The sequence below is a fragment of the Nycticebus coucang genome, chromosome 10 (genome assembly GCF_027406575.1).
Source record: "Nycticebus coucang isolate mNycCou1 chromosome 10, mNycCou1.pri, whole genome shotgun sequence".
Taxonomy (NCBI): Eukaryota; Metazoa; Chordata; class Mammalia; order Primates; family Lorisidae; genus Nycticebus; species Nycticebus coucang.
The window spans coordinates 31487928-31515767 of NC_069789.1; the positions used below are offsets into that span (position 1 = coordinate 31487928).

The window sequence follows — 27840 nt, forward strand, 5'->3', positions numbered from 1 at the left end:
TATGAATGTACTTTGTTCATTTTTTTGTCACTTTTCTTTCTGTGCTTTATTTTGCATAATTTCTACTGCTATGTCTTTAAATTCATCAATCTTTTCTGCAATATCTAATCTGCTTTTAATTCCATCCAGAAGTCAGAGCACTTGTCTGTGACTCCTGTTTTCAGTACTTACCACACTCTGTCCTCTGGCTTCTTGGGCATGTGGAACATAGTTCTAGTAATGGTTTTAATGTCATTTTCTCCTAATTTTATCATCTAAGTAATTAATATCTAAGATAATTTCTTTCTTTCTTCTTTTTTTTTTTTTTTTGTTGTTGTTTAGGAGCTTTTAATGCTTAAACTGAAAAAATTGCAAGCTGTGTTTTTATAGCCACTGGTCCATGGTCCCATCTCTGGCAGGGCAAGAATTTGTTCCTCACCCTGGCCACAGGTAGAAGCCCAAATTCCCCCTAGCAAAGTCTTCAGAGTGCAGGGGGGCTCCCCTTGTAGTGCTGTGCAGTGAGTCCCCAAACCAGAGGCAAGAATGCAAAAAGAGTATATAAATAGCAGCCATGTGCCAGGCCTGTGCAAGGCGCTCGCCAGTGTTATCTCGGTTAATCCTCACACCTACCCCAGGAGTAGGCATCCCCTACTTGTAAGGAGGCATCCTGAGGCTAACCAAGTGTCCATCAGAAAGTTCACAAGTCCATAGAAGCTGAGATGAAAATCCAGGTCATATCAGGACAGGAGCAGTGGCTCACGCCTTCGATTCCAGCACTTGAGAGGCCAAGGCAGGTAGATTGCCTGAGCTCACAAGTTTAAGACCAGCCTGAATAAGAGTGAGACCCCATCTCTTAAAAAAAAAAAATAGCTGGGTGTTGTGGCAGGTGCCTGTAGTCCCAGCTACTTGGGAGGCTGAGGCAAAAGAATCACTTTAAGCCCAAGGCTTTGAGGTTGCTGTGAGCTATGATGCCACTACTCTACTGCCACAGCACTACTCTACATGCCACAGCACTCTACTGTGGGTGACAAAGCAAGATTGTCTCAAAATGAAAAAAAAAAAAAAAAAAGAAAATCCAGGTCTTCTGTCCTTCCCATTCCACAACACTGAATTCTCCATCTGGTCCAGCCTTAGCTTGCCATAATCAGTTCCATCTTAATATCATGTCCTATGCTTTTTCCTGACCCTGAGAGAAGGGGTCAGCAGCAGGACACTGTTCTGTAAGGATGGTAAGGATCTTGGCATGGTATTTCCTCTGAAACAGCAAATATGACCTTAGAAGTTACGTTCGGGTCACTCTCCGCTGAATAGTTTCCCAAGGAAATGATGAGGTAGAGCAGTCTGCAAGTGCCACAAAGCCTCCCTTCTGATTCTCTGTGGAGTAAGATACCACAAAGGAGCAACACTCAAAGGGTGGTGAAAAAAGCAGGGAACAGGAAGGTGAACTGGAGTAGTGTCAAAACTGCCATGGCAGGTTGGTAGACAGTCAACAGATGAGACAGCATGTTTCCCAGCCACCAGGAGCCCAAGAGGACCTTTTGGCTTTAGTCCAGGAGGTGTTTTGTCTTCTGCTTGCCCAAGAATGACCTGGAGACCTTGAACATGTCCTATGCCTGGCCCCAGGGATTCTCATTTTGATAGCAGGGACAGCAGCCCCAACTCATTCAGTCTGTCCTTGGCCACTGCCTCCCAGCCCTTGTTAGCCTGTGGGTTACAGGGAGAGGGGTGCAGCAGCACCTCTGGCATTAGCCCTAAGAGAGCCCACCGTGCCCGCTGCTCCGCCAGTCGCCCCACTCCCACCACCAGCCACACCCCCACCAGGTGCACCAGCTGGCAAAGGGCCGCATCACAGATTCCAAGAAGCTGTTCTCACTACTTGGCAGGCAGCTCGGTAGGGGTGAGGTTGCACCCACTGAGAGTCAGAAATAACAGTGGACACAGATGTGGACAAAGCAGTGATGGAAGAAGACCTCGGGCTGTCCATGGAGGTTCTGGAAAAAGCCCCAGAATCGGGCACCACTCACTTCTGACTGTGGGCACTCCAGTCCTAGCACTGGTCGTTTAGGGTGCTCTTGGGGAGTGGTCAGCACAGGTGCCCCAATGCCCAACCAGTCCTGGACCATGCTCACTTCCCCAAAGGGCACCCCAGACTGGGCCATGCCAAAAGGTCCTGGGTTCATCCCCAGGAAGAGCACTTGCTTGGGGCTCTGGCAGTAGCGAGTCACATAGCTGCGTTGTGGCTCCCACGCATACTCCACAGGATTGTAGATGATGCCCACTGGCTCTGAAAACTGCAGCTAGCTCAGCTCAGCATTGAGCCAAAGCTCTTCCTCCAGAAGCCCTCATCCAAGCTTCAAGGGCAGGCTGAGGGCTCCATCGAGGCACTAGTAGCTCATGGAGGGCCACCGGTAGGAAAGCCTGGGGCACGGCCATGCGTTGTCACCTGGTCCAGATCCCCATTTGCTTCTGAGATAATTTCTATTGATGACTTTTCTCCTCATAGTAGGTAGTATTCTCCTACTTTACATGCCAGGTAATTTTTTACTGGATGGTGGGCTTTGAGCAGTTTACTTTGATATATGTGTGTATTTAAATTATAAATTATATCTATATCTATGTTTTTTGAGACAGAGTTTCACTATGTCACCCTTGGTAGAGTGCTATGGCATCACAGCTCACAGCAACCTTAAACTCTTGGGCTTAAGTGATTCTCTTGCCTCAGCCTCCCAAGTAGCTGGGACTACAGGCGCCCACCATAACACCCAGCTTTTTGTTGTTGCTGTTGTTGTTGTTGTCGCCATTGTTGTTTTAAAAGCTGGCCAAGGCTGGGTTCAAACCTGCCATCCTCAGTGTATGTGGCTGGTGCCCTACCCACAGAGCTATGAGAACTGCCAAATAAAATACTTTTATAAGTATTTTTCAGCTTCATTCTAGCATAGAGATAGGTTCTTGGAAACAGCTTGATGCTTTCGGGTCTTTTGTTTAAGGGTTTTTTTTGTTTGTTTTTCTTTAGTGAGCAGCATTTTATTCAATGCAATGTCTTTGACTTATGAATTTTTCACCATGATTACTGGAAATATGAATGCTTCTGGGTCCTATGTCAATGCTGAGGATTATGCTTCCTAATCATCACAGGTGATGTTTTTGACCTGATCCTGGGCAGTTTCCTCATATGCACACTGATGGATAGGAGAAAGGGACCCTCTGCAAACCTGCGTTCTCCTCCCCACCTCTCTACAGTCCCTGAGCTGGGGGAGCAGAGCTGGCAGTCTTTGGCCTTCCCGGATTGCCAGCTCTGCTCCCCCAGATCAGGGACTGCTGCTTCCTTCTCTGTCTTTGACCCTTGAGCTCAATCTGTGGATCTCTTTACCTACAGTCGCTGACTGGTTTATTAATTTCTTTTTTTTTATTTGAAGTTTATTTTATGAAGGAAATTTATGACCTTTGCTGCCCATTCTCTTGGCAGTTATTTGTAGCTCCGGCCCTGTGTCAAGTCCTGTAATAGATGAGTAACATGAAGTCTGTGCTCTTAAAGAGTTAACAATAAAAACAGAAATATACCCATTCTTACCACTGACTTTAAGAAAAACATACCCAATTATAATAAAATGTCACATAAGACCCTATTAAGTTCTACAACAATGTTGTGATTTATAAAATGGAGTGAGGGTAGGGAGATGTAAAGGTTATCATATTCCTATTTTACAGATAAGTAAGTTGAGCTCAGAAACAAGTGACTTTCCAAGACCAAAGAGCTGGTTAATGACAAGTCTAGGGCTAAACCCCAGTTCTGATTCTAATTATGCTTTATTTCACAAGTCCTTTTTAATGCTATATGATCACAGGAGATTACAGTAGAAAACTTATTTAGCAGATAACTTCATTTAGCAAACTGCTTCGCAGAAGGCCCTGAGTATTTTCTATGTGCCAGGCATTGTCCTAGGTTTTGTAGATGCAGCTGTGAATGAGGCAAAGACCTTCATGGAACTTACATTTCCATGGATGAGCAGAGAATAACCAAATACAGGATTATGATGACTGTCATAAAGAAAAATAAGGCAAGCTAAGGCAGAAAGCAGGGGGTTATTGTGCTATTTTAGGTGAAGGGATTAGGGAAGACATCTTGTAAGGTGGCAATCAAGCAGAGACCTGGGAAGTGAAGATGTAACAGCCAGGCCACTATCTGATATCTTGCTGAGCAAAAATCATTGCAGAGTCCCTGAGAGGGGAAAGAGCTGGTGTATTTAAAGAACAGTGACTAGGTCAGTCAGCTTGGAGTAAGGAGCAACCAGTATCTAATTCACATTATCCATCAGAACGGCACCAGTGCTAGGTGAAATATATAATTCACATTAGTATTTTTTTAATTCAATTTTATTATTAAATCATTTTATTTTATTATTGAATCATAGCTGTGTACATTAATGCTATCATGGGCCACCATGAAAGGTGCATAATATTCCATGCATTCCATTCCATTCTTTAAGGCTGCATAATATTCCATGGTGTACATATACCACAGTTTATTAATCCATTCGTGGATCGATGGGCACTTGGGCTTTTTCCATGACTTAGCAATTATGAATTGGGCTGCAATAAACATTCTGATACAAATATCTTTGTTATAATGTGATTTTTGGTCTTCTGGGTATATACCTAGTAGAGGAATTATAGGATTGAATGGCAAATCTATTTTTAGATCTTTAAGTGTTCTCCAAACATCTTTCCAAAAGGAATGTCTTAATTTGCATTCCCACCAGCAATATAGAAGTGTTCCCTTTTATCCAAATCCATGCCAACATTTCTGGTCTTGAGATTTTCTGATATGGGAGTTAGATGATATCTCAAAGTAGTTTTGATTTGCATTTCTCTGATTTCTTCCTTATACGTTTGAGTTCTCTGTAGATTCTGGTTATTAAACCTTTGTTAGAGACATAACCTGAAAATATCTTCTCCTATTCTGAGGGCTGTCTGCTTGCTTTACTTACTGTGTTCCCAGCTGTGCAGATGCTTTTTGGTTTGATCAGGTCCCAGTAATGTATTTTTGAAGCTGCTTCAATTGCCCGGGGGGTCCTCCTCATTAAATACTCGCCCAGACCGATTTCTTCAAGGGTTTTCCCTGAACTCTCTTCTAGTATTTTTCTAGTATCATGTCTTAAGTTTAAATCTTTAATCCAGTGAGAGTCCATCTTAGTTAATGGTGAAAAGTGTGGGTCCAGTTTCAGTCTTGTACAGGTCACCAACAAGTTCACCCAGCACCATTTTCAAAATAGGCAATCTTTTCGCCACTGAATGTTTTTAATTAGCTTGTCAAAGATCAAATAACAGTAAGTAGCTGGGTTCATCTCTTGGTTATCTATTCTATTCCATACATCTACTTCTCTGTTTTTGTGCCAGTACCATGCTGTTTTGTTCACAATCAATGTATAGCATAGTCTGAGGTCCAGTAGCATGATTCCTCCTGCTTTGTTTTTCATTCTGAGTAATGTCTTAGCTATTTGAGGATTTTTCTGATTCCATATAAAACGAAGTATTATTTTTTCAAGATCTTTAAAGTATGACAGTGGAGCTTTAATAGGGATTGCATTAAAATTGTATATTGTTTTGGGTATTACGGACATTTTAACAATGTTGATTCTTCCCAGCAATGAGCATGATATGTTTTTCCATGTGTTAACATTTTCAGCTATCTCTTTTCTTAGAGTTTCATAGTTCTCTTTATAGAGATCTTTCACGTCATTTGTTAGATAAACTCCCAAATAGTTTATCCCAAAACTTTGGCACTACTGTGAATGGAATAGAGTCCTTAACTGTTTTTTCAGCTTGATTATTGTTAGTATATATAAAGGCTACCGATTTAAGAATGTTGATTTTGTAACCTGAGATGCTACTGTATTCCTTGATCACTTCTAAGAGTTTTGTAGTAGAATCACTGGTGTTTTCCAGATATATAATCATATCATCTGCAAAGAGCGAAAGTTTGATCTCTTCAGACCCTATATGGATACCCTTGATCTTTTCTTCCCTAATTGCAATGACTAAAACTTCCATTACAATGTTAAAGAGCAGTGGAGACAATGGGCAACCTTGTCTGGTTCCTGATCTGAGTGGAAATCATTTCAATTTAACTCCATTCAAAACGATATTGGCTGTGGGTTTGCTGTAGATGGCCTCTATCAGTTTAAGAAATGTCCCTTCTATACCAATTTTCTTTTTTTTTTCTTTCTTTTTTTAAAGAAATAACCCTAGAGGCTCGGAGAGTCAAGCTGCTTCACATGCCAAGTGGTAGCAATGAAGTGCTGCCCCAAACAAAAACCTCAAGGGTCTTTTATTGAACCAAGAAAAATGTGTTCATGCAAGACTTACAGAGAGTACAAAGTTCATTGAACTAGATAAAAACTTCTAACTACATAGCCAAAAAACAAAATTTTACAACTTCAATTAACTGAAGCAACAATGGAAAGAAATACAGAAGAGATTATCATAAGATTATCATAAGATAATAAAGTAAAAAGGAAACAGTTACAATGCTTCAAGGATAAATTTTAACTTCCCTATTCTATGGTGCTAATCTCTATTCTAACCCTTAAGCACTTTCAACCTTTGAGCCTTTTATAGCTCGTGTCCCATAGATGTATATCTAAACTGCTGAACACTCATAATCCCCTGGCAGTGTCCCACAGGTACTGTGTTCAGTACAGGGTGGGGGTTGAGGAATCCAGGTTTTTGCCAGCAGATCCTCAGGAATGTCAGCTTGCACTACACCCTAATCCACATCTCCTACGTTTTGGTCTGACTACATTTAACTTTAATTAAAAGGGAAAACAGTTGCAAGAGGTTCTGGGAGTTGAGAAAACTGGAAAGCCACCATTGCTTCAGTGCAGGCTGTCCGGTGGAATAACTTGCAAACAGCATTCAACACTGTAAGAAAACATAAGATCAAAATGAAAGCGAAGGCAGCAAAAATCCAAATATGTAAATTGAGGCCAGAAAATCAGGTCTTTAGATTAAGCCAATTAGCGACATTATTGAGATGGTTCAGACTTTGTTTCTGGCTATTATACTTGCTTCAGTTGTACAGTAAGTTGATTTTGGAGGGCAGATACATCTTTTTGGGTTTTTTTTTTTTTTTTTTTTTGAGACAGAGCCTCAAGCTGTTTCCATGGGTAGAGTGCCATGGCATCACAGCTCACAGCAACCTCCAACTCCTGGGCTCAAGCAAGTCTCCTGCCTCTGCCTCTGCCTCCCAAGTAGCTGGGACTACAGGCGCCCACCACAACCCCCGGCTATTTTTTTGGTTGCAGTCATCATTGTTGTTTGGTGGGCCCAGGCTGGATTTGAACCCGCTAGCTCAGGTGTATGTGGCTGGCGCCTTGGCCACTTGAGCCACAGTGCCGAGCCAGGCAGATATATCTTGAGCTAACTGTCTAAGTGTTCTGATCATGAAGGGATGCTGGATATTATCAAAAGTTTTTTCTGCATCAATTGAGAGAAACATATTGTCTTTGTTTTTTAAATTGTTTATGTGCTGAATTATATTTATAGATTTATGTATATTGAACCAGCCTTGAGACACTGTGATAAAACGAACTTGGTCATGATGTATAATTTGTTTGATGTGTTACTAGATTCTGTTTGTTAGCATCCTGTTGAATATTTTTGCATCTATATTCATTAGTGATATTGAGCTATAATTTTCTTTTCTTGTTGGGTCTTTTCCTGGTTTGGGGATCAGGGTGGTGTTTGCTTCATAGAACGGGGTAGTCTTGGGTAGTCTTGGGTAGACTTGGGTAGTCTTCCTTTCTTTTCTACATTTTGGAACACGTTGAGTAATACAGGTACTACTTCCTCTATAAAGGTTTGGTAGAATTCTGACGTGAAGCCATCTGGTCCCAGACTTTCCTTTTTAGGGAGATTTGGTATGGTTGATGCTATTTCAGAACTTGCAATATAGGCCTGTTCAACATTTCCACTTGATTCTAGCTAAGTCGGGAAGGTAACATGCTTGCAAGTATTGGTCAATTTCCTTCAGATTTTCATATTTCTGAGAATAAAGTTTCTTGTAATATTCATTAAGGATTTTTTGAATTTCTGAGGAGTCTGTTGTTATTTCATCTTTGTTGTTTCTGATTGATGAAATGTGAGATTTTACTCTTTTTTTTCCTGGTTAGGTTAGCCAAAGATTTATCTATTTTATTGACCTTTTCAAAATCCAACTTTTTGATTTATTGATCTGTTGTATAATTCTTTTTTTTTTAATTTCAATAAAGTCTGCTCTAATTTTGGTTCTTCTTTTCTTCTACTGGGGTTGGGGTTGAAGTGTTCTTCCTTTTCCAGTTGCTTTAGATGTCCCATTAAGTTGGTAATTTCCTCTCTTTCCATTTCCTTGAGGAAGGCTTGCAGTGCTATAAATTTCCCTCTTGGGACTGCCTTTGTGGTATCCCAGAGGTTCTGATAATTCATGTCTTCATTGTCGTTTTGTTCCAAAAATTTGGCAATTTCCTTCTTAATCTCATCTCTGACCCATCTATCATTCAGCATAAGGTTATTTAACTTCCATGTTTTTGTATGAGTATGCAGATTCCTGTTGTTACTGAGTTCAACTTTTATTCCATGGTGTCCAAGAAGATGCAAGGAATAATTTCTATTCCTTTCAATTTACTGAAGTTAGACTTGTGACCTAAGATACGATCGATTTTGAAGTATGTTCCAAGGGCTGATGAGAACTATATGTATTCAGTTTTTTGGGGATGAGATGTTCTGTAGATGTCTGCTAAATCCAAATGTTGGATGGTTAGGTTTAAATCTAAAATTTCTTTGCTCAGCTTCTATTTGGAGGATCTATCCAACACTGCCAAAGGAGTGTTGAAATCTCTGACTATTATGGAGCTAGAGGAAATCAAGTTACTCGTGTCTGTTAGAGCTTTTCTTATAAATTGAGGCACAGTCTGATAGGGTGCATAAATAGTAATAATTGAAATCTCATCATATTGTGTATTACCCTTAATAAACATGAAGTGACCATTCTTATCCTTCCTTACTTTTGTTGGTTTAAAGCCTATTGTATCTGCAAATAGAATTGCAACACCTGCTTTTTTCTGATTACCATTTGCCTGAAATATAGATGACCATCCTTTCACCCTGAGTCTATATTTATCTTTTAAGCTAAGATATGATTCTTGTATGCAGCAAATATCTGGCCTGAGTTTTTGTATCCAGGCAGCCAACTTGTGCTTCTTTAGAGGACACTTTAAGCTGTTCACATTAAGAGAATACTGACAAGTCTGATAAAATTTTGGGTACCGAGTTTTTCAAAAGTCCAGAGGACATTTTTAATCCTTTCACCACTGTCGAAGTTGGAGTTTGATCAAAAGTTTCTGAGTGATTACTTTTGTGGTAGAGGATTGGGCTGGTCGTTATGGAAGATAGGTCTGAAAATATGCTGAGGAGCTGGTTTGGTTATGGCAAATTTCTTCAACATGTGAATGTCATTAAAGTATTTAATTTCTCCATCATAAATGAAACTCAGTTTAGCTGGATACAGGATCCAGGGCTGAAAGTTATTTTGTTTTAGGAGGTTAAAAGTTGATGACCACCCTCTTCTGGCTTGAAAAGTTTCAGCAGAGAGATCTGCAGTCATTCTAATATTCTTCCCTTTGTAGGTAATGGTTTACTTAAGTCTGGCTACTTTCAGAATTTTCTCCTTCATATTAAATTTAGTGAAGTTAATTATGATGTGCCTGGGGGATGTCTTGTTCGGGTTGAGTCATGCTGGGGTTCTGAAACTGTCTGCTATCTGAATTTCAGAATCTCTTGGCATGTCTGAAAAATTCTCTTTCATAATTTCATGGAGAAGGGCCTCTGTGCCTTGCAAAGCCACCTCATCGCTTTCAAGGATTCAAATGAGGCGGATATTAGCCATGTTCAAATTATCCCTGAGCTCTCTGAGAGAATGATCCGTTTTTGCTCTTCATTTCTCTTCCTCTTTGAGAGTTTGGGAACATTCAAAGCTTTGTCTTTAATGTCAGAAATCCTTTCTTCCGCTTGGTCCACTCTGTTATGAGGTATTCTACTGTATTTTTCAGGTCTTTGAGGACTGCAAATTCTTGCTTCAATGTGTCAAAATCTTTGTTGGTTTTGTTTTTAAATTCATTGAATTCTTGAGCCAACTTTTGAATTTCTCCTCAAATTTCTAATTCCAAATTTTCCTCCATTCTATTAATCTTGTTTGCAATCCAAATTCTGAATTGGATTTCTGACATCTCGGCCATCTGTTTATGAATGGGATCTTCAGTTACATCTGCCATATCTTTTCTTGGGGGTGTTGATCTACTCTGGTTATTCATGTTGCCAGAGTTTTTCTGCTGATTCTGCCCCATGATTATTTCACACCATTTGACTTTTCCTCTGGAGCTTTCCCGAGGACCCGTACAGTGCTATGGCCTGAGAAACTGGGGACTTGTTTGGTGTGGTGTGGCTAAGTGGCTCTGTCTTGTTTTCAGCTGGTCTCTGTTTGACCCTAGTGAAACAGTTACTCTTGGTTGAAGTCTCAGCTGTGGAGAAATACCAGCAATTAAGTCACCTTGCCCCCCACAGGCAACAATTGGAAAAGGAAAATCAAACCTTCCTACAACCACACACCCAGGGCACTCTTGGATAGTCTTTGGGCGATTGGCTAAGTTCAAAAGTCCAACATATACCACAATTTATTAATCCATTCGTGGATCGATGGGCACTTGGGCTTTTTCCATGACTTAGCAATTGTGAATAGGGCTGCAATGAACATTCTGGTACAAATATCTTTGTTATGATGTGATTTTCGGTCTTCTGGGTAGATGCCCAGTAGAGGAATTACAGGATTGAATGGCAGATCTGTTTTTAAATCTCTAAGTGTTCTCCATATATCTGTCCAAAAAGGAATGTATTAATTTGCATTCCCACCAGCAGTGCAAAAGTGTTCCCTTTTCTCCACATCCTCACCAACATCTCTGGTCTTGGGATTTTGTGATATAGGCCAGTCTTACTGGAGTTAGGTGATATCTCAAAGTCATTTTGATTTGCATTTCTCTGATGATTAAAGATGATGAGCATTTTTTCATATGTCTGAAGGCCGTGCGCCTGTCTTCTTCAGAGAAATTTCTCTTCAAATCCCTTGTCCAGCCTGTGATGGGATCCCTTGTTCTTTTCTTGCTAATGTAAATTGTGGTATATGTACCCCATGGAATATTATGCAGCCTTAAAGAAAGAAAGAGACTTTACCTCTTTAATGTTTACATGGATGGAGCTAGAACATATTCTTCTTAGTAAAGTATCTCAAGAATGGAAGAAAAAGTACTCAATGTACTCAGCCCTATTATGAAACTAATTTAGGGCTTTCACATGAAAGCTATTACCCAGTTACAACCTAAGAATAAGGGGAAGGGAGAAAGAGAAGGGGGGGCAGGCAGGTGGAGGGAGGGGGATTGGTGGGAATACACCTGTGGTGCATATTACAAGGATATATGTGAAACTTAGTAGGTGTTGAATGTAGATGTCTTGGCACAATAACTGGGAGAATGCCAGGAAGGCTGTGTTGACCAGTGTGATGAAAATGTGTCAAACGGTATATGAACCTAGTGTATGATTCCCCATGATCATATCAATGTACACAGCTATGATTTAATAAATAATAATAATAATAATAATAATAAATTAATTTGAAAAAAAAGTCCAAATCAATTGTCTCAGTCAGCACCTGTCTCAGGTTGGAGAGTTTAAAAGGTCTCTGGCAACTAGATCACAGGGGTCTGCTGACAAATCAAATAGTATTTGCTCCAGTGCTCCATGAGGTCAGGAGGACCCATCCAGGAAATAAATTAGTCTGGGAAGGTTGATGCCTCCTTCTCCACCTTGCACCTCTGTCACACCCGGTCACTGATAATCCCACAGGGCTGTGACCCAGTTGCATCCAATGAGCAGATACTCCAGGGGTTTGCACCTGCCTGAATCACAAGGAGATCTATGTCTCCTCAGCCCGGCTGCTGCTTTCTGCCTCTATCTGGCAGTGGCAGGTGAGGCCTGACAACCTCGGGGATTTGATGGAGGCTGAGGGTGTTCACTCAGTTCCAGCCTTGCCCCTAATTGATGTTACTGACAGAACAGAACAACTTTGTGGAATTTGTTTCTTTCCCGGATAAATTCCCCTGCAGAAGAGAAGCTGTGTTGAGTTCACAGAACCTGCGCCCTGTCTTTGCTGGTGCAGGTTTGTATTTGCAGCATGGTTAGCTGTCAGTTTTAGCCTCCTGTCCTAGTTTGTGTAGGCTGATGATCCCCTGAGGGACAGGTACGTCTTAGGCTCAGTAAAGCGGTCCCCTGGGTCAGCCCTGCCCTGGGAGCAACCGGCACTGCCTGTACATTTTCTAGTCCCTGTGCTCTAGCCAGGCTGGTACCGCCTCAGGCAAACCCTTTACCCATGGGGCCTGTGTTTCTGTCCCAAATCTGTTCCACCGGTGTTTGCCACCTGGGAAGATGCACAGCCACCTTTGGTTGCCCAGAGAGACAGGGGGCGTGACTCTAGCATATCCAGGCGTGAGCCCTATTGTTGCCAAAAATGGCTGCTGCTCTGCCCCTCAGAGCACCGATGCTCCTTGTGTGGTTCCCTCTTAGCCGACTGTCCTCTCCTCACTCATGTGCCGCAGAATCAGCACTGGCTAGCAGCAATTCAGGCCCTGTCTGCACCTCTTGAGAAAATACCCAAGAATCTGGACTCCTGGGGGACAGGCCTTCAGACCTCAGAGTAAGAATGTAGGGGAGTGCTGGGAGCTCAGAATTATAGGTAGAGAATATATACAGTTTTGCACAGTTTTAAGCCTCGCAGGAGAGCGCCATGGCTCCCTATAGGGGTAGTAGGTCCAGTTTTTAGAGTGTCTCGCACATGGAGTATAATGGGAGGACTTTTGAACTCTCCTCGTTGTTTATGGGGTACTCCAAGATGTTCTCATAAGGGAGGGGACTCCCGTCCGCTCGGTGATGGATTTCGTACCTTTTGTTTGTATCCTTGGCATTGCAGCTCACCTCAGCAGGGTTGATGTGCATTCTTCAACCTTCTCTCTTGGCGCAGCTCTAATACACCAAGTTACTTGCTAAATTTCTGTCCTCTAACTCTCCTTCTGGACCAGAGCCTCTGTGGAAAGCTGGCTTCTGTCAGCCATCTTGTCTCCGCCCCCTACAATTGGCATTAAACCAACAAAGATAAAGAAGGATAAGAAAGGTCACTACATATTTGTCAAGGGAAACACCCAACATGAAGAGATTTCAATAATTAACATTTATGCACCCTACCAGAATGCTCCTCAATTCATAAGGCAGACCCTGATGGATGTGAACAACTTGCTATCTTCCTGCACTATAATAGTTGGAGAGTTTAACATCCCTTTGACAGTTTTGGATGGACCCTCCAAGAAGAAACTAAACAAAGAAATATTATACTTAAACCTGACCCTAGAACAGATGGAATTTATAGACCTGTACTGAACATTTCACCCTACTAAAACTGAATATATATTCTTCTCATCAGCCCATGGGTCATCCTCCAAAATAGATCATATCCTAGGACACAAGTCTAACCTCAGCAAATTTAAAAGTATAGAAATTATTCCTTGTATCTTCTCGGACCACCATGGAATAAAAGTTGAACTCAACAGTAATAGGAATCTTCATACTCAAACAAAGTCATGGAAATTAAGTAATCTTAGGCTGAATGATAGCTGGGTCAAAGACAAGATTAAGAAGGAAATCACCAAATTTTTGGAACAAAATGATAATGAAACACAAATTATCAACACCTGCAGGATACTGCAAAGGCAGTCCTAGGAGGGAAATTTATAGAATTGGAAGTCTTCGTCAAGAAAACAGAAAGAGAGGAAGCCAACAACTTAATGGATCATCTCAAGCAACTGGAAAAGGAAGAACATTCCAACCCCAAATGCCACAGAAGAAAAGAAATAACCAAAATTAGGGCAGAATTAAATGAAATTGAAAACAAAAGAATCATTCAGAAGATCAACAAAACAAAAAGCTGGGTTTTTTGAAAAGATTAACAAAATTGATAAACCTTCGGCCAACTAACCAGAAATAGAAAAGTAAAATCTCTAATATCATCTATCAGAAACAATAAAGGATAAATAACAATAGACACTTCAAAAATACAAAAAGTTATCAATGATTACTACAAAAATCTCTATTCCCAAAAATACGAAAATCTAAAGGAAATAGACCAATACCTGGAAGTACACCACCTTCCTAGACTCAACCAGAAAGAATTAGAAATCTTGAATAGACCTATATCAATCACTGAAATAGCATCAACAATACAAAATCTGCCCAAAAAGAAAAGTCCAGGACCAGATGGCTTCATATCTGAATTCTATCAAACCTTTCAAGAGGAACTAGTACCTATATTATATAATGTTTTCCAAAGCATAGAAAAAGAAGGAATACTTCCCAACACTTTCTATGAAGCAACTATTACCCTGATCCCTAAACCAGGAAAGGATCCAACAAAGAAAGAAAATTATAGATATCAATATCTTTTTTTTTTTTTTTTTTTTTGCAGTTTTTGGCCAGGGTTGGGTTTGAACCCACCACCTCCAATATATAGGGCCAGAATCCTACTCCTTTGAGCCACAGGTGCTGCCCAATATCAATATCATTAATGAATATCGATGCAAAAATATTTAATAAGATCTTAGCAAACAGAATTCAACACATCAAGAAATTATACACCATGAACAAGTTGGTTTTATTCCAGGGTTATAGGTTGGTTCAACATATGCAAATCTACAAATATAATACATCACATCAATAAAATAAAAAACAAAGACATATGATTCTCTCAATTGATGCAGAAAAAGCCTTTGATAATATCCAACAGCCTTTCACGATCAGAACACTTAAGAAAATAGGCATAAAAGGGACATTTCTTAAGCTAATAGAGGCCGTCTATAGCAAATCCACAACCAATATCATATTGAATGGTGTAAAATTGAAAACATTCCCACTCAGATAAGCAAGGATGCCCACTGTCTCCACTGCTAGTCAACATAGTAATAGAAGTCTTAGCCATCATAATCAGGCAAGAGAAAGCGATCAAGTATCCAAATATGGGGGTCAGAGGAGATCAAACTCTTACTCTTTGCTGATGGTATGATCCTATGCCTGGAAAATCCCAGGGACTCAGCTTCAAAACTCTTAGAAGTGATCAAGGAATACAGCAGCATCTCAGGACACAAAATCAATATATATAAGTCAGTAAGCTTTTATATATGCAAACAATAGTCAAGATGAAAATATAGTCAAGGACTCTATCCCTTTTACAATAGTGCCAAAGAAGATGAAATATCTGGAAATTTACCTAACAAAGGATGTGTTCTCTTTATTCTCATAAAGAGAACTATGAAACTCTGAGAAAAGAAATAGCTGAAAATGTTAACAAACATTTAAAATGGAAAAACAAACCATGCTCATGGCTGGGAAGAATCAACATTGTTAAAATGTCCATACTACCCAAAGCAATATACAGATTTAATGAAATCCCTATTAAAGCACCATTGTCATACTTTAAAGAACTTGAAAAAACAGTACTTCATTTCATATGGAATCAGAAAAAACCTTGAATAGCAAATACATTACTCAGAAATAAGAACAAATCAAAAGGTATCACATTACCAGGCTATACTATAAATCTGTAGAGATCAAAAAAGCATGGTACTGGCACAAAAACAGAGAGGTAGGTTTATGGAACAGAATAGAGAACCAAGAGATGAACCCAGCTACTTATCGTAATTTGATCTTCGACAAGCCTATCAAAAATATTCAGTGGGGGGAATGACTCCCTATTTAACAAATGGTGCTGGGTGAACTGGTTGGCGACCTGTACAAGACTGAAACTGGACCCCCACCATCACCATTAACAAAAATTGATTCTCACTGGATAAAAGATTTAACCTTAAGACATGAAACTATAAAAATACTAGAAGAGAGTGCAGGGAAAACACTTGAAGAAATCGGCCTGGGAGAATATTTTATGAGGAGGACCCCCTAGGCAATTGAAGCAACACCAAAAATACATTACTGGGATCTGATCAAACTAAAAAGCTTTTGCACAGCCAAGAGCACAGTAAGTAAAGCAGACAGACAGCCTTCAGAATGGCATAAGATTTTTGCAGGTTATGCTTCTGACAAAGGTCTGATAACTAGAATCTACTGAGAACTCAAACCAATCAATAAGAAAAGAACAAATAACCCCATTTCTCTGTGGGCAAGAGACTTGAACAGAGACTTCTCTGATGAAGAAAGACACATGGCCTACAAACACATGAAAAAATGCTTATCACCGGGGCAGCATCTGTGGCTCAAAGGAGTAGGGGCGCTGGCCCCATATACAGGAGGTGATGGGTTGAAACCCGGCGCCAGCCAAAAACTGCGAAAAAACAAAAATGTTCACCATCCTTAATCATCAGAGAAATGCAAATCAAAACCACTTTGAGATATCATCTAACTCTAGTAAGATTAGCCCACATCACAAAATCCCAAAACTACAGAAGCTGGCGTGGATGAGGAGAGAAGGGAATCCTTCTACACTGTTGGTGGGAATGCAAGCTAATACAAACTTTTTGAAAAGAAGACTGGAGAACACTCAAGGAACTAAAAGTAGACCTACCGTTACATCCTGCAATTCTTTTAGTAGGTATATACCCTACAGGTGATCAAAAATTATTTTACAACAAAGACATTTGCACCAGAATGTTTACTGAAGCCCCCATTCATAATAGCCAAGACATGGAAATAGCCCAAGTGCCCATCAACCCATGAATGGATTAACAAATGGTGGTACATGTACACCATGGAATACTATGCAGTCATAAAAAAAGGAGACTTCACATCTTTTATGTTTACCTGGATGGAACTGGAACATATTCTTCTCAGTAAAGTATCTCAAGAATGGAAAAAAAAAGTATCCAATGTACTCAATACAACTATGAAATCAATATATAATCACCTACACACTCATACACATGGCAAAACATAACTACAGTCCAGAAAGTAGAAGGGAAGAGGAGAGAGAGGGGAGCAGATGGGGGATGTGGGAGGAGGGAGGGTATTTAGGAGGACCTCACCTAATGTACATGATGCAATGGTACATTTCAAAACTATTAAGAAATGAGTATAATTGTGGTGGATGTGTTAGTTCAATGTAAGCATTTCACGTTGTATATTGAAGCAGTACCCTGAACCCCATAAATGCATCAATGTACAAAGTTATGATTTAATAATCATAATAATAATAAATAAAACCCTGAAAAGAAAAAGTAAAAACTATTAGCTAGACCTGGTGGCACACACCCATAGTTATAGCTACCTGGAAGGCTAAGACAGGAGGATCACTTTAGCCTAGGATTTTGAGGCTGCAGTGAGCTATGATTGGGCCACTATACTCCAGCCTGGGTGACAGAACAAGACTCCTGTCTCTAAGAAACGAAAACAAATAGAAAGAAGTTGAAGGCTGGGTGTGGTGGCTCATACCTATTATCTCAACACTTTGAGAGGCTGGGGTGGGAGAACCATTTCAGGCCAGGAGTCTGAGACGTGCCTGTGCAACATAGCAACACCCCGTCTCTACAAAAAAAAAAAAATTATTTATTTTTATTGTTGGGAATTCATTGAGGGTACAAAGAACCATGTTACACTGATTACATTTGTTAAGTAAAGTCCCTTTTATAATTGTGTTCTGCCCCCAAGAGGTTTGTCACACACCATGACCCTCCCCACCTACCTGCCTCCTTCCCTCTCTCTGCTCCCCCCTTCCCTCACTCCACCATGTACTAGGTCATTAATTGTCCTCATATCACAATTGAGTACAATGTATTCTTGCCTTTCCATTCTTGTGATGCTTTACTAAGACGAATGCATTCCACCTCCATCCAGGTTAATACAAAAGATATAAAATCTCTGTCTTTTTTGGAAAATAATATTCTTTGGTATACATATATCACAGCTTGTTAATCCATTCCTAGATTGGTGGGCATTTAGGTTATTTCCACAATTTTGCAATTATAAATTGAGCTGAGATAAACAGTCTTGTCAGCAAATGTCCTTATGATGAAGTGATTTTTTTTCTTCTGGGTAGATGCTCAGTTAATGGGATTTCAGGATCAAATGGGAGGTCTAAGTGAGTTCTTGAGGATTCTCCATACTTCCTTCCAAAAAGGTTGTATTAGTTTGTAGTCCTACCAGCAGTGTTAAAGTGTTCCCTCAGAAAGGGAAAAGATATTTGCATATTATGAATCGGACAAAAGCTTGATAACTAGAAGCTACAGAGAATTCAAATTAATCAACATAAAAAGAGCCAACAATCCCTTAGATCAGGGGTCCTCAAACTGCGGCCTGCAGGCCATAATAGGCGGTGTAAATTGTATTTGTTCCCGTTTTGTTTTTTTACTTTAAAATAAGATATGTGCAGTGTGCATAGGAATTTGTTAATAGTTTTTTTTTTTTTTAAACTATAGTCTGGCCCTCCAACTGTCTGAGGGACAGTGAACTGTTCCCCTGTTTAAAAAGTTTGAGGACGCCTTCCTTAGATCAATGGGCAAGAGAGATGAATAGAAACTTCTTTAATGCTGCATAGTATTCCATGGTATACATATACCATAATTTATTAATCCATTCATGGGTCGATGTGCACTTGGGCTTCTTCCATGACTTGGCAATTATGAATTGAGCTGCAATGAACAATCTGGTGCAAAAACTGTAGATTGCTTTAGGTAGTATAGACATTTAACAATGTTGATTCTTCCCAGCCATGAGCATGGTATATTTGCCAAATGATTTTTGGTCCTTTAGATATACACCTAGAAGAGGAATTGCAGGATCAAACAGCAGGTCTACATTTAGATCCCTGAGAGTTCTTCAAACTTCCTTCCAAAATGAACGTACTAGCTTGCATTCCCACCAGCAGTGCAGAAGTGTTCCCTTTTCTCCACATCCACATCAACATCTGTTGTTTTGGGATTTTGTGATGTGGGCTACTCTTACTAGAGTTAGATGGTATTTCAGAGTAGTTTTGGTTGACATTTCTCTGATGATTAAAGATGATGAGCATTTTTTCATGCATCTGTAGGCCATGCGCCTGTCTTCTTCAGAGAAGCTTCTGTTCATGTCTCTTGCCCACAATAAAATGGGATCACTTGTTTTTTGTTTTGTTTTGTTTTTTTAGTAGTAAATTTGAGTTATCTGTGGATTCTGGTTATTCGACCTTTGTCAGAAATATAACCTGCAAAAATCCTCTCCCATTCTGAGGCTGTCTACTTGCTTTACTTACTGTGTGTTCTTGGCAGTGCAGAAGCTTTTTAGTTTGATCAGATCCCAGTATTGCCTTTTTGATGTTGCTTCAATTGCCCAGGGTGTCCTCCTCATAAAGTATTCTCCCAGGCCAATTTTTTCAAGTGTTTCCCCTGCACTCTCTCCAAGAATTTTTATAGTTTCATGTATTAAGTTTAAGTCCTTTAACAAGTGAGAGTCACGGAATACTATACAGCATTAAAAAAGATGGAGACTTTACCTCTTTTATGTTTACATGGATGGAGCTGGAAAATATTCTTCTTAGTAAAGTATCTCAGGACTGGAAAAAAATATCCAATGTACTCAGTACTACTATAAAACCAAATTATAATCACTCATATTTTCATATGAGAGATGAATCACAACTATAGCCCATGATGAAGGAGGGAAGGGGAAAGGGATGGGAAGGGAGGGGGGGTGATTCGATAGAGGGAGGGTTAATGGTGGGACCACATCTATGGAGCATATTGCAAGGGTACAAGTCAAATCTATCAAGTATTAAACACAAATGTCTTAACACTGTGATTAAGTAAATGAGGTAAAACCTATGTTAATTAAAAAAAAACTTCTATAAAGAAGACAGACCAATGGCTAACAAGCATATGAAAAAATACTCATCGTCCCTTATTATCGGAAAAATGCGAATCAAAACACCATAACATATCACCTAGCCTCAGTGAGAATGACCCACATCACAATATCTCAAAGCTGCAGACTCTGGTGTGGATGTGGAAAAAGGAACACTTATACTTTACAAAAAATTTTAATTAGCTGAGTGTTGTGGTACGTGTCTGTTGTCTCAGCTACCCCCCTGGAGGCTAAGGCAGGAAGAACATCGCTTGAGCCTGGAGTTCTAGATGCAGTGAGCTGGGATCACACCACTAGACTGGCACTCTAGCCTAGGCAACAGAACAAGAGCTTGTCTCTAAAAACAAACATGCAAACAAACCTATATTATAAACCCTAAAACTCACAAGAAGTCTTTTGTAATAAGCAAAAAATAGCAAAGGAGCTAAAACAGAACCACAAAAATGCCTCTGTTCAATGAAAAGGCCTAGCATCAGCATAAGGAAGTCACCATGCCACTGAGGCCGAGACCAGTGCCCTCTGCCATGCATCACTCCAAGGATCCAAGTGGCCAAGCCCCAAGGCTGCTCATTGGTCACTGATTGTAAGGACCTGACACATCCTTTCCTGTCAGGGAGCAGGAAACAAAGTACCAAATACCTGAAGGACTCATTGACTTGGGAAGGAGTGGGTAGAATTCAGTTTCAGCTGAAAGTAATTCAGCTCTCTTTATTTTTCCCTTAGACAAATCTCCAGCGTGCCTAGACTTTGGAACACCTGTCCTCATTCTTCCACAAACCTCCCCTAAAAGAAAGAGAAGATAATGGGAGAAAACAAATTAATCTTGTAATACATTCTCCTTTCATGCAATCACCAGCACCTCAAAATCAAAGCAGTCTCTAAGAATATTTAGAAGCAATTTATTTTCTTTCAAACATCCAAAGTTACTGATATGCAATGAATCTTTCATGGTATTATTTAAGGAAGTTTAGCTCCTTCAAAGCTTAGTCCTTTCATATTTCTTTCTCTAGTTGTGAAACTGACTTTATAATCCCAAACTAAATGAATGATCTCTTCCAAAACAGTCTTTCCCAAAAGCCTATCTAAGCCTTCATTTTCCGCAAAATAGAAAACTGTTCAAGTTTTGAAATGTTCTCCTTGAAATATGGCCACATGACTTGCTTTGTAATTTTTATTCCTACCACCCTGTACAAGTTTAGGTACCTTGAGGACTAGTTTCAGTCAATAATGCAAATTATCACTGCTTTCCAGTGACGTATTTCTCATCCATAGCAGTTTCTGGTAGGAAGAAAACTTAGAGCTAGAGAATGGGAACAGTCTTCAGGACATGCTGCCCTCTCCCCTTCCTGGGATGGCTGTCTTTCCTCCGAAATAGCTTTAGTCAGAATCAATTTGCAATACTCAGGGACCTAAATCAAACCTAACACACAGAAAGCCAAACAAGAAAGCAACAACAAATTTGAGCCATTGAGTAAGAAATATACACAAAATAATTCTAGGAAATGAAAACTCTCATATTTCAGCATGGAACTTTTTCTGTGATTTAGACTCCAGGACATTTATTTGCTACTAGGATCAGAAACAAACAAACAAAAATAAATAAATAAATAAATAAACTAAGGCCTGGAGCCAAGTAGCCACAGGGGCAGAGGGAAGGTCTAGTCACACAGCAGTTCTCAAGCTGTGGGTTGCGACCCCTTTGGACTGTATTAAAGGTTCGGGGCATTAGGAAGGTTGAGAACCACTGGCTAGCACCAATTTATGAGGAAGATGGAGTCAAATAGACTCAGGAAAAAAAAAATGTATATACTGGCATTTTCTACACAGTCCTGGCCACTTGGGAGCTTAGCCAAGGATATTTTTAGTATTATACTAGGTACTGTGAACAAGGGTAGGTCTTACGAGGTGCGATGTGGCCCTGGTCCAGCTCAGGTGGACCAAATTCCCAACCAAAATTTTCTTTCCAATACATGTTTATGTCTGTGTTTCCCACAGAAGGGACTTCTGAAGTTGGTCCCGATTTCTAACCCGGGCAAACACATCCCCAACTGATGGATGCTTCTTCCCAAAAATCCACATTCTAAATTTAAGGGGATCTGGAGACGCGGCGGTCTACTGTCGGCCCAGGGCTGTTGAGGACTTTGCTGTCGTATGCGCGTCACTTTGTCCCAGACACCGCCCAGCACCGCCCCGCCCCGCGGACCTGGCAGGTTTGCAGGTGAAGCTCGGTTTCCCAGCTTGTAAACCTGCCTTCCCACTCGCAGGGTGGCCTCGGGCTGGACACCCGGGCCTACTGAGTTACACATTAACCAAGTTTGTAGGAGGTAGATCATAATGGCTTGAAGTTTCTCCTGGCTCAGGGACACAAATGAGAACCGAAGACTACGTCTTTACCAGGCGGGCCAATTTGGAAAAAGGACGGCCTTCCTCCCCGGTTCAGGCACTTTGCCTCCTCTGTCCGAAAGCGGACCCCACTGTGCCCTGCCTTCTGTCACCCTCAAAGCTGCCAACCGCCCGCCCTACTCCGCCAGCTCGCCCCACAGGCGGGCCCAGCGCGCGGCTCAGCCGCAGCACGTGCAGGGGGAGCGCGCCCGGGGCCTCGCGCGCCCGCGCCCCCGCCCCGGCTGGCCCGTGCGCACGCGCGAGCGTGGGCGGGGCCGGCCTCCCACACACCGCAACCCGCACCCCGCACCCCGCACCCCTGCCGGCCAGGCAGCGCGGAGGGCGGGGTCCGTGCGCCTGCGCGGAGTCGGAGTCCGGCAGGGCCGCAGCCGCGGGGTGGCGGGCGGTTGCCTTGGGGACAGGTAGGGTCCCTCCTTTCTCTGGTCTCTCGCCCCACGCCTCTCCCAACCTAGACGCGGCAGACGGACCCAGGGCCGAGCTGCAGACGGAGAGCCGGAGAGAAGTGGTCCTGCTCCCAAGATGTCGCAGACGGCCATGTCCGAAACCTACGGTAGGAGCCCGGCAGGGCGGGGCGAGCGGGCGCGGGCGGCGGCCGCGGGGTGTTGGCGGCGCGGGGCTGCGCCTGGGCCACTGGGGTCTGGAGAATGTGGGTGGCGCCGGCCGCGGAGCGCACTCCGGGGGTGTCGACGTTGGGCTACGCAGGGCGAGGGTCTGCCGGGTGGAACCGGGCGTGCTGCGGGCCGAGGCCCTGCTGTGAGCGGCGCGCAGTCGTGGTGTGCTGTTTTCAGTGCACTTGCATTGTTGGCGTTTTTCCTTTCTAAGTTTAAATAGAAAGAGCTCAAGATTTGGGAAGCCTGTCTGATACTCAGTTTCGGCTACGATGTTTTCCACAGCGGGCCATGTTAAGATCTTAGGGCGACGCTGTATTGCTGTGTGTTCCGCACATAATTCAGTTTGACCTTTCCTGGTTTGGAATTTCTTTTGCGCTAGGATTACAGCGAGGAGTTATTGGTAGACTAAGCCATCTCCTCCGGAGACCTCTTGCTTCGTTTTCTCTCTGTCTCAGCGGTTTTCAGCTCTTTCTAGGTTGCCTTATGGCTATTTATAAACGCGTCCAGTCTCCTTTGTAATACTGTAAACTCCTTGGAAGCAGAACCCTGTCTGTTTTATCTTTGTTCCCTACAGCAGCCCCAGGCCTGGAGGTGCTGAAAACTTTTTTTTTAATAAATGAAAGCTTTTCCACCCAATTCAAATATTGTGTTGCTTTTGTGTTTTTGTTTTTCTTTAACCTGTGTCGTAAAAGTATAGTTGTACTTTGCTGTTTGTTAACAGGGTTGAGTAGATGTTTACCAGTCTCTAATCACTCTTTCAGACATGTGCGTTTTCGAATAAGACTTTGATCTGGAGTTGTACAGTTTGGAGAGGCTCAGGTTCCACAGTAAACACTTGGAACTCAGGCCACACCAGGCTTGCTCCATCTGTCTGGCATGCTGCTTCCTTGCCTTCAGAAGCACAGGCTGTGGAGCGGCCTCAGCAGGGCTTTACATACTGCAGCAGGTGCTTTTCTGGTCTCCTGGACCTTACAGTCTAGTGGGGAATACAGCAGTAATCCACACTGATGAGTGGATAATGAGGAACCAGGCAAGACTTCTGAAGGAACGTGGTCTGTGAAGAGAAGGTAGAACGAAAGTTGACTGGGTGGGCAGGGAGTCAGCCAGGCAACACACAGAACAGCTCAGGCCTGTGGAAAAGGCAGTTCAAGGAAGAGATGGTCTGAGCGCCAGGCTGGGGAGAGAGATAGGGAAGAGGCCGAGAGGATAAAGCCTCCAGGGAGCTTTCAATCCATCTCCTAAGGAAAATGGGAACTCTTGGAAAGGGTTATAGTGTGTTTGGTCCACCAGCGGTGACTCTTGGGACTGATACTGCCCTGTTCTTGGTGGCACTAGGCATGGCGTCCATTCCTAGATGGCTTAGGAGTCCTTCAGTAAGTTGCTGGCTTCATCAGGGCGGGTGATGCAAAATGCTCCCGTAAATGCCAGTCGTCTGGTTCTTCCTGTGACAAATCCACAGTCAGAAATGCTGTGAGGAAAATAGGTATGCTAATAATTCTTGTTAGTTTTGCACTTCTTTATTTTCAGGTGCTCTTAGCCTTCACTTATGTAACCTGAGTAAGGAGCTCCAGGGAAGGATGGAAAATTCAAATAAGAAAACCCAGTGGAGGCCATGAATTAGGAAGGACTGGAAGAGATTAAGAGATAGGGCTTTATAAAACCAGTGTATGGTGCCCCATGATTGCATTAATGTGCACAACTATGATTTAATAATAAATAAATAAACAAAATAAGAGATAGGGCTTTTACATTCAGTTTTACTTATGTGAACTTATAACAGCTGATAAAATAAAGCATACCTTTGTCATTTCTCTGTCAGTTTAGACACAGTTAATGAACTTTTGAGCATCACAATTAAACTCTGGTCATAGCCCTTTGTATTCTTGTTTCATGGTATCTGCCAAATGTACCATAAAAAAAAAAAAGAATTTAATCTTTTCTTCTATTAGAGAAAATTTATTGAAAACTAAGAGAAACTAAAAGAAAAAAAAGAAAACTAAGAGAAACTAATAAAGTAAAAAAATTAGTTTTACAAAGAGCAGGTATGGCAGTTGAAGTTGCCAACTAAATAAAAGTCATCAAAAACCAAGTTTTAGCCTGTCACCCTCACTCATCATTGGGCATATTTGCACAGCATTGTTCCCCAAACTGAAACAACCAGGTTACCTCCTCTGCATCTTGGCACTCAGCAGGTGAAGGGTGTTTGCCTGACCTTTAAGCTCCTATGTACTCCATGCTCAAGCTTGCCAGAGAAAGGATGAGAAATAAACACCCAGTGCATAAAATTCACTGCTAATGGGCTATGTCTACCTGCTTTTTAGCATATTAAAGGGATATTTCATCTTCTACAGACTGAGTAGTGTTCATCATTTTGTTACTCTGAAGCCACTGTGTTACTGCATGACTACTGTATTTTATGTAATAATGTAATTCAAACTTGAAATCTGAAACAGATACATTTCAGATTGAAATGTTGAGTCTAAAATTCAGATTGAAATGTCGAATCTAAATGTTATTAATTCAGGACATTCTTAAAGCCCTAACCAGTTAGTATGGCTTGGGACTTGCCAAGGAACTCACTTTAGCCATCTGACACTTGGGAGATCACAAATTGGCCCTAAGTAATGCCAAGCAACAATATTCAGAAAGGAACTAAAAAGTATATGTGATAGAGAAATGCCAGAAATTATTTTAAAAATTTAAATGCTGAGGCAGTTCAAAAGTGAGGGAAAAAAGTCTATAACAAATCTCTACACATTAGAGTTTATGCCATCCACAGTGGAAACAATTGATGGAACAGAAGAACGCTCTTCAAATTGCTGGTCCTCTGCTAATTTTTACTATAATACTTATATACACTCAGTGCTTTGATTTCCAAATGTGCTTCATTTTGAAAACAGCACAATATTATGGCATTCATATAATTTTGAGAATTATCGCAATATTTTATTTTAAAAATACAAGTGTATCCTTGTAGGCTGTTGTAGCTTGAATTGTGTTCTACAAAAGATATGTTTAAGTCCGGTCTCCCCCTGTGTCCATCTATGAACATACCTTATTTTGAAATAGGGTCTTTGCATATGTAATTAAGGTAAAATAAGGTCCTACTAGATTTAGGTGGGCACTAATTCAAGAAGATGAGGGAAACTTGGACAGAGACATTTACTGCGAGAATGGGAGGTGACAGTGGATACCAAGATTGGAGTGGAATGCCTGGGGTGGCTGGTAACCACCAGAGAGGAGGAAGAGGCAAGGGGCGATCCTTCCCTTGAGCTTTTAGACAGAGCTTGACACCGCCAGCCCCTTGATTTTGTACGTCTAGCCTCCAGAACTGTGAGACAATAAACTTAGGTTGTTCTAATCCACCTAGTTTGTGGTCCTTTATGATGACAACCCTAGGCTTTGGTCATCAAAATAGGATTTCTGGAGAAATTCAGGCTTGATAAGGCAAGTTGGGGCAAGGAGGTACCCTAGTGAAAGAAATAGCATTTTCAAAGTCATTTGGTTCCAGTAAAGTGTGAAATAACTTGCTGTGAGGGAAGTCACCCAAATTGCCTTTACGTTAATTTTATCAAAGATAAGACACATAAATAATGTCAATAAAGGAAGCATGTAATAGGAAAATAAAGGATTTTTTTTTTTTTCTTTTTGAGACAGAGTCTCACTTTGTTGCCCTTGGTAGAGTCCTATGACATCACAGCTTACAGCAACCTCCCAACTCCTGGGCTTAGGCAATTCTCTTGCTTCAGCCTCCCAAATAGCTGGGACTCCAGGCACCCGCCACAATGCCTGGCTATTTTTTGTTGGAGTTTGGCCCGGCTGGGTTCGAACCTGCTACCCTCAGTATATGGGACCCATGCCCTACCCACTGAGCCACAGGCACTGCCCAATAAACAACATTTCTTAAAGTTGAATAAATTTTTTATTGTAAATGTTTGTATTTTTCTTTTTCTCAGTCACTGAAAACTAGTGAACATTTCAAGGACCAAAATTTGGGAAACACTGCACCAGTGCTTCTCAAACTAACGTGCATGTGACTTCTCTGGTATGTGAAGATACACATCCTAATCTAGCCTATGTGGGGAGGGTTTGCAACTCCATCCAGGTCACGCAGGTGCTGTTACAGCAAGAGCTCCAGACTCTTGGTCTGTCCTCTCCCCTCCTCCTCTTGAGGCATGGAGCTGCTTCTTCCCACCACAGCTTTTCCTCCCACCTCTTCCTTCTGTGTCCTTCAACTGCACACGCCTTGCACAGCCCCAGCCCAGGTCACCCATCAGCCCTGCCTGCTGCTGTGCAGACAGAGCTCTCTGTAGGTTGGGTCACTACAGGTGTATGGTCTCTGCTGCTATGTGGGCACCCAGCCTGCTCAGCAGTCCCTTAACTATACTGCCATCTCTGCCTTTCTCCACATCAGCTTTTTAAACCTTTGCACACCTCAGTCCTGTTATCCCACTACTGGTAAATCCCCCCCCCACCCCCAGGAGATAGAAGAAAAAGGTGCTGTGATAAGGAGATGGCTCTCCTCTGTCTTCTCTGTAGCCTCCAGACTCCACAGTCATCCTTAACCCTCTCCTTGTTGCCTCAAAAGAAGGGGGGTCATTCTTGTTAGAAGACTAACCCCATCTTCTGCTTCAGACCCCACCCCTAAAATGTCAGTCCCTCACTTTACCCACTGTGCCCTTTCCCCCCTTCCCTTTTCTGCTGGTGACCTCCTGGCTGTGCCTTCCATTCAGTATCCTGCTCCACCTGCCTCTCCTTGCCTCCCAGCCAAGCTAAGCTGCTTGTAAGAGCCATCAGTACTTTCTGTCTGACGTCCTTCATTCTTTGACAGACTGTGTGAGGATTTTGCCCCTGCCTCAAGCCACATTGATTTCACTGTGGA

The 27840-nt window shown here is 41.7% G+C and overlaps 1 protein-coding gene and 1 pseudogene across 6 annotated transcripts in view; one reads left to right on the top strand and one right to left on the bottom strand.

Moving 5' to 3' along the window:
* Positions 1-1608: 1608 nt before the first annotated feature.
* LOC128596374 (single-strand selective monofunctional uracil DNA glycosylase-like) lies at positions 1609-2412 on the bottom strand (annotated as a pseudogene).
* A 20222-nt stretch (positions 2413-22634) lies between these two features.
* Positions 22635-27840, top strand: part of RAB4A (RAB4A, member RAS oncogene family) — a 32622-nt gene continuing 27416 nt past the window's right edge. For 2 of the 6 annotated variants that reach the window (XM_053607600.1, XM_053607599.1), the window contains exon 1: positions 22635-22897. In XM_053607600.1, the coding sequence (XP_053463575.1) occupies positions 22867-22897 (31 nt within the window). In that variant the 5' untranslated portion in view covers positions 22635-22866. The remainder of the gene's footprint in view (positions 22898-27840) is intronic. The other 4 variants (XM_053607598.1, XM_053607602.1, XM_053607603.1 and 1 more) reach the window with 4 other exon arrangements.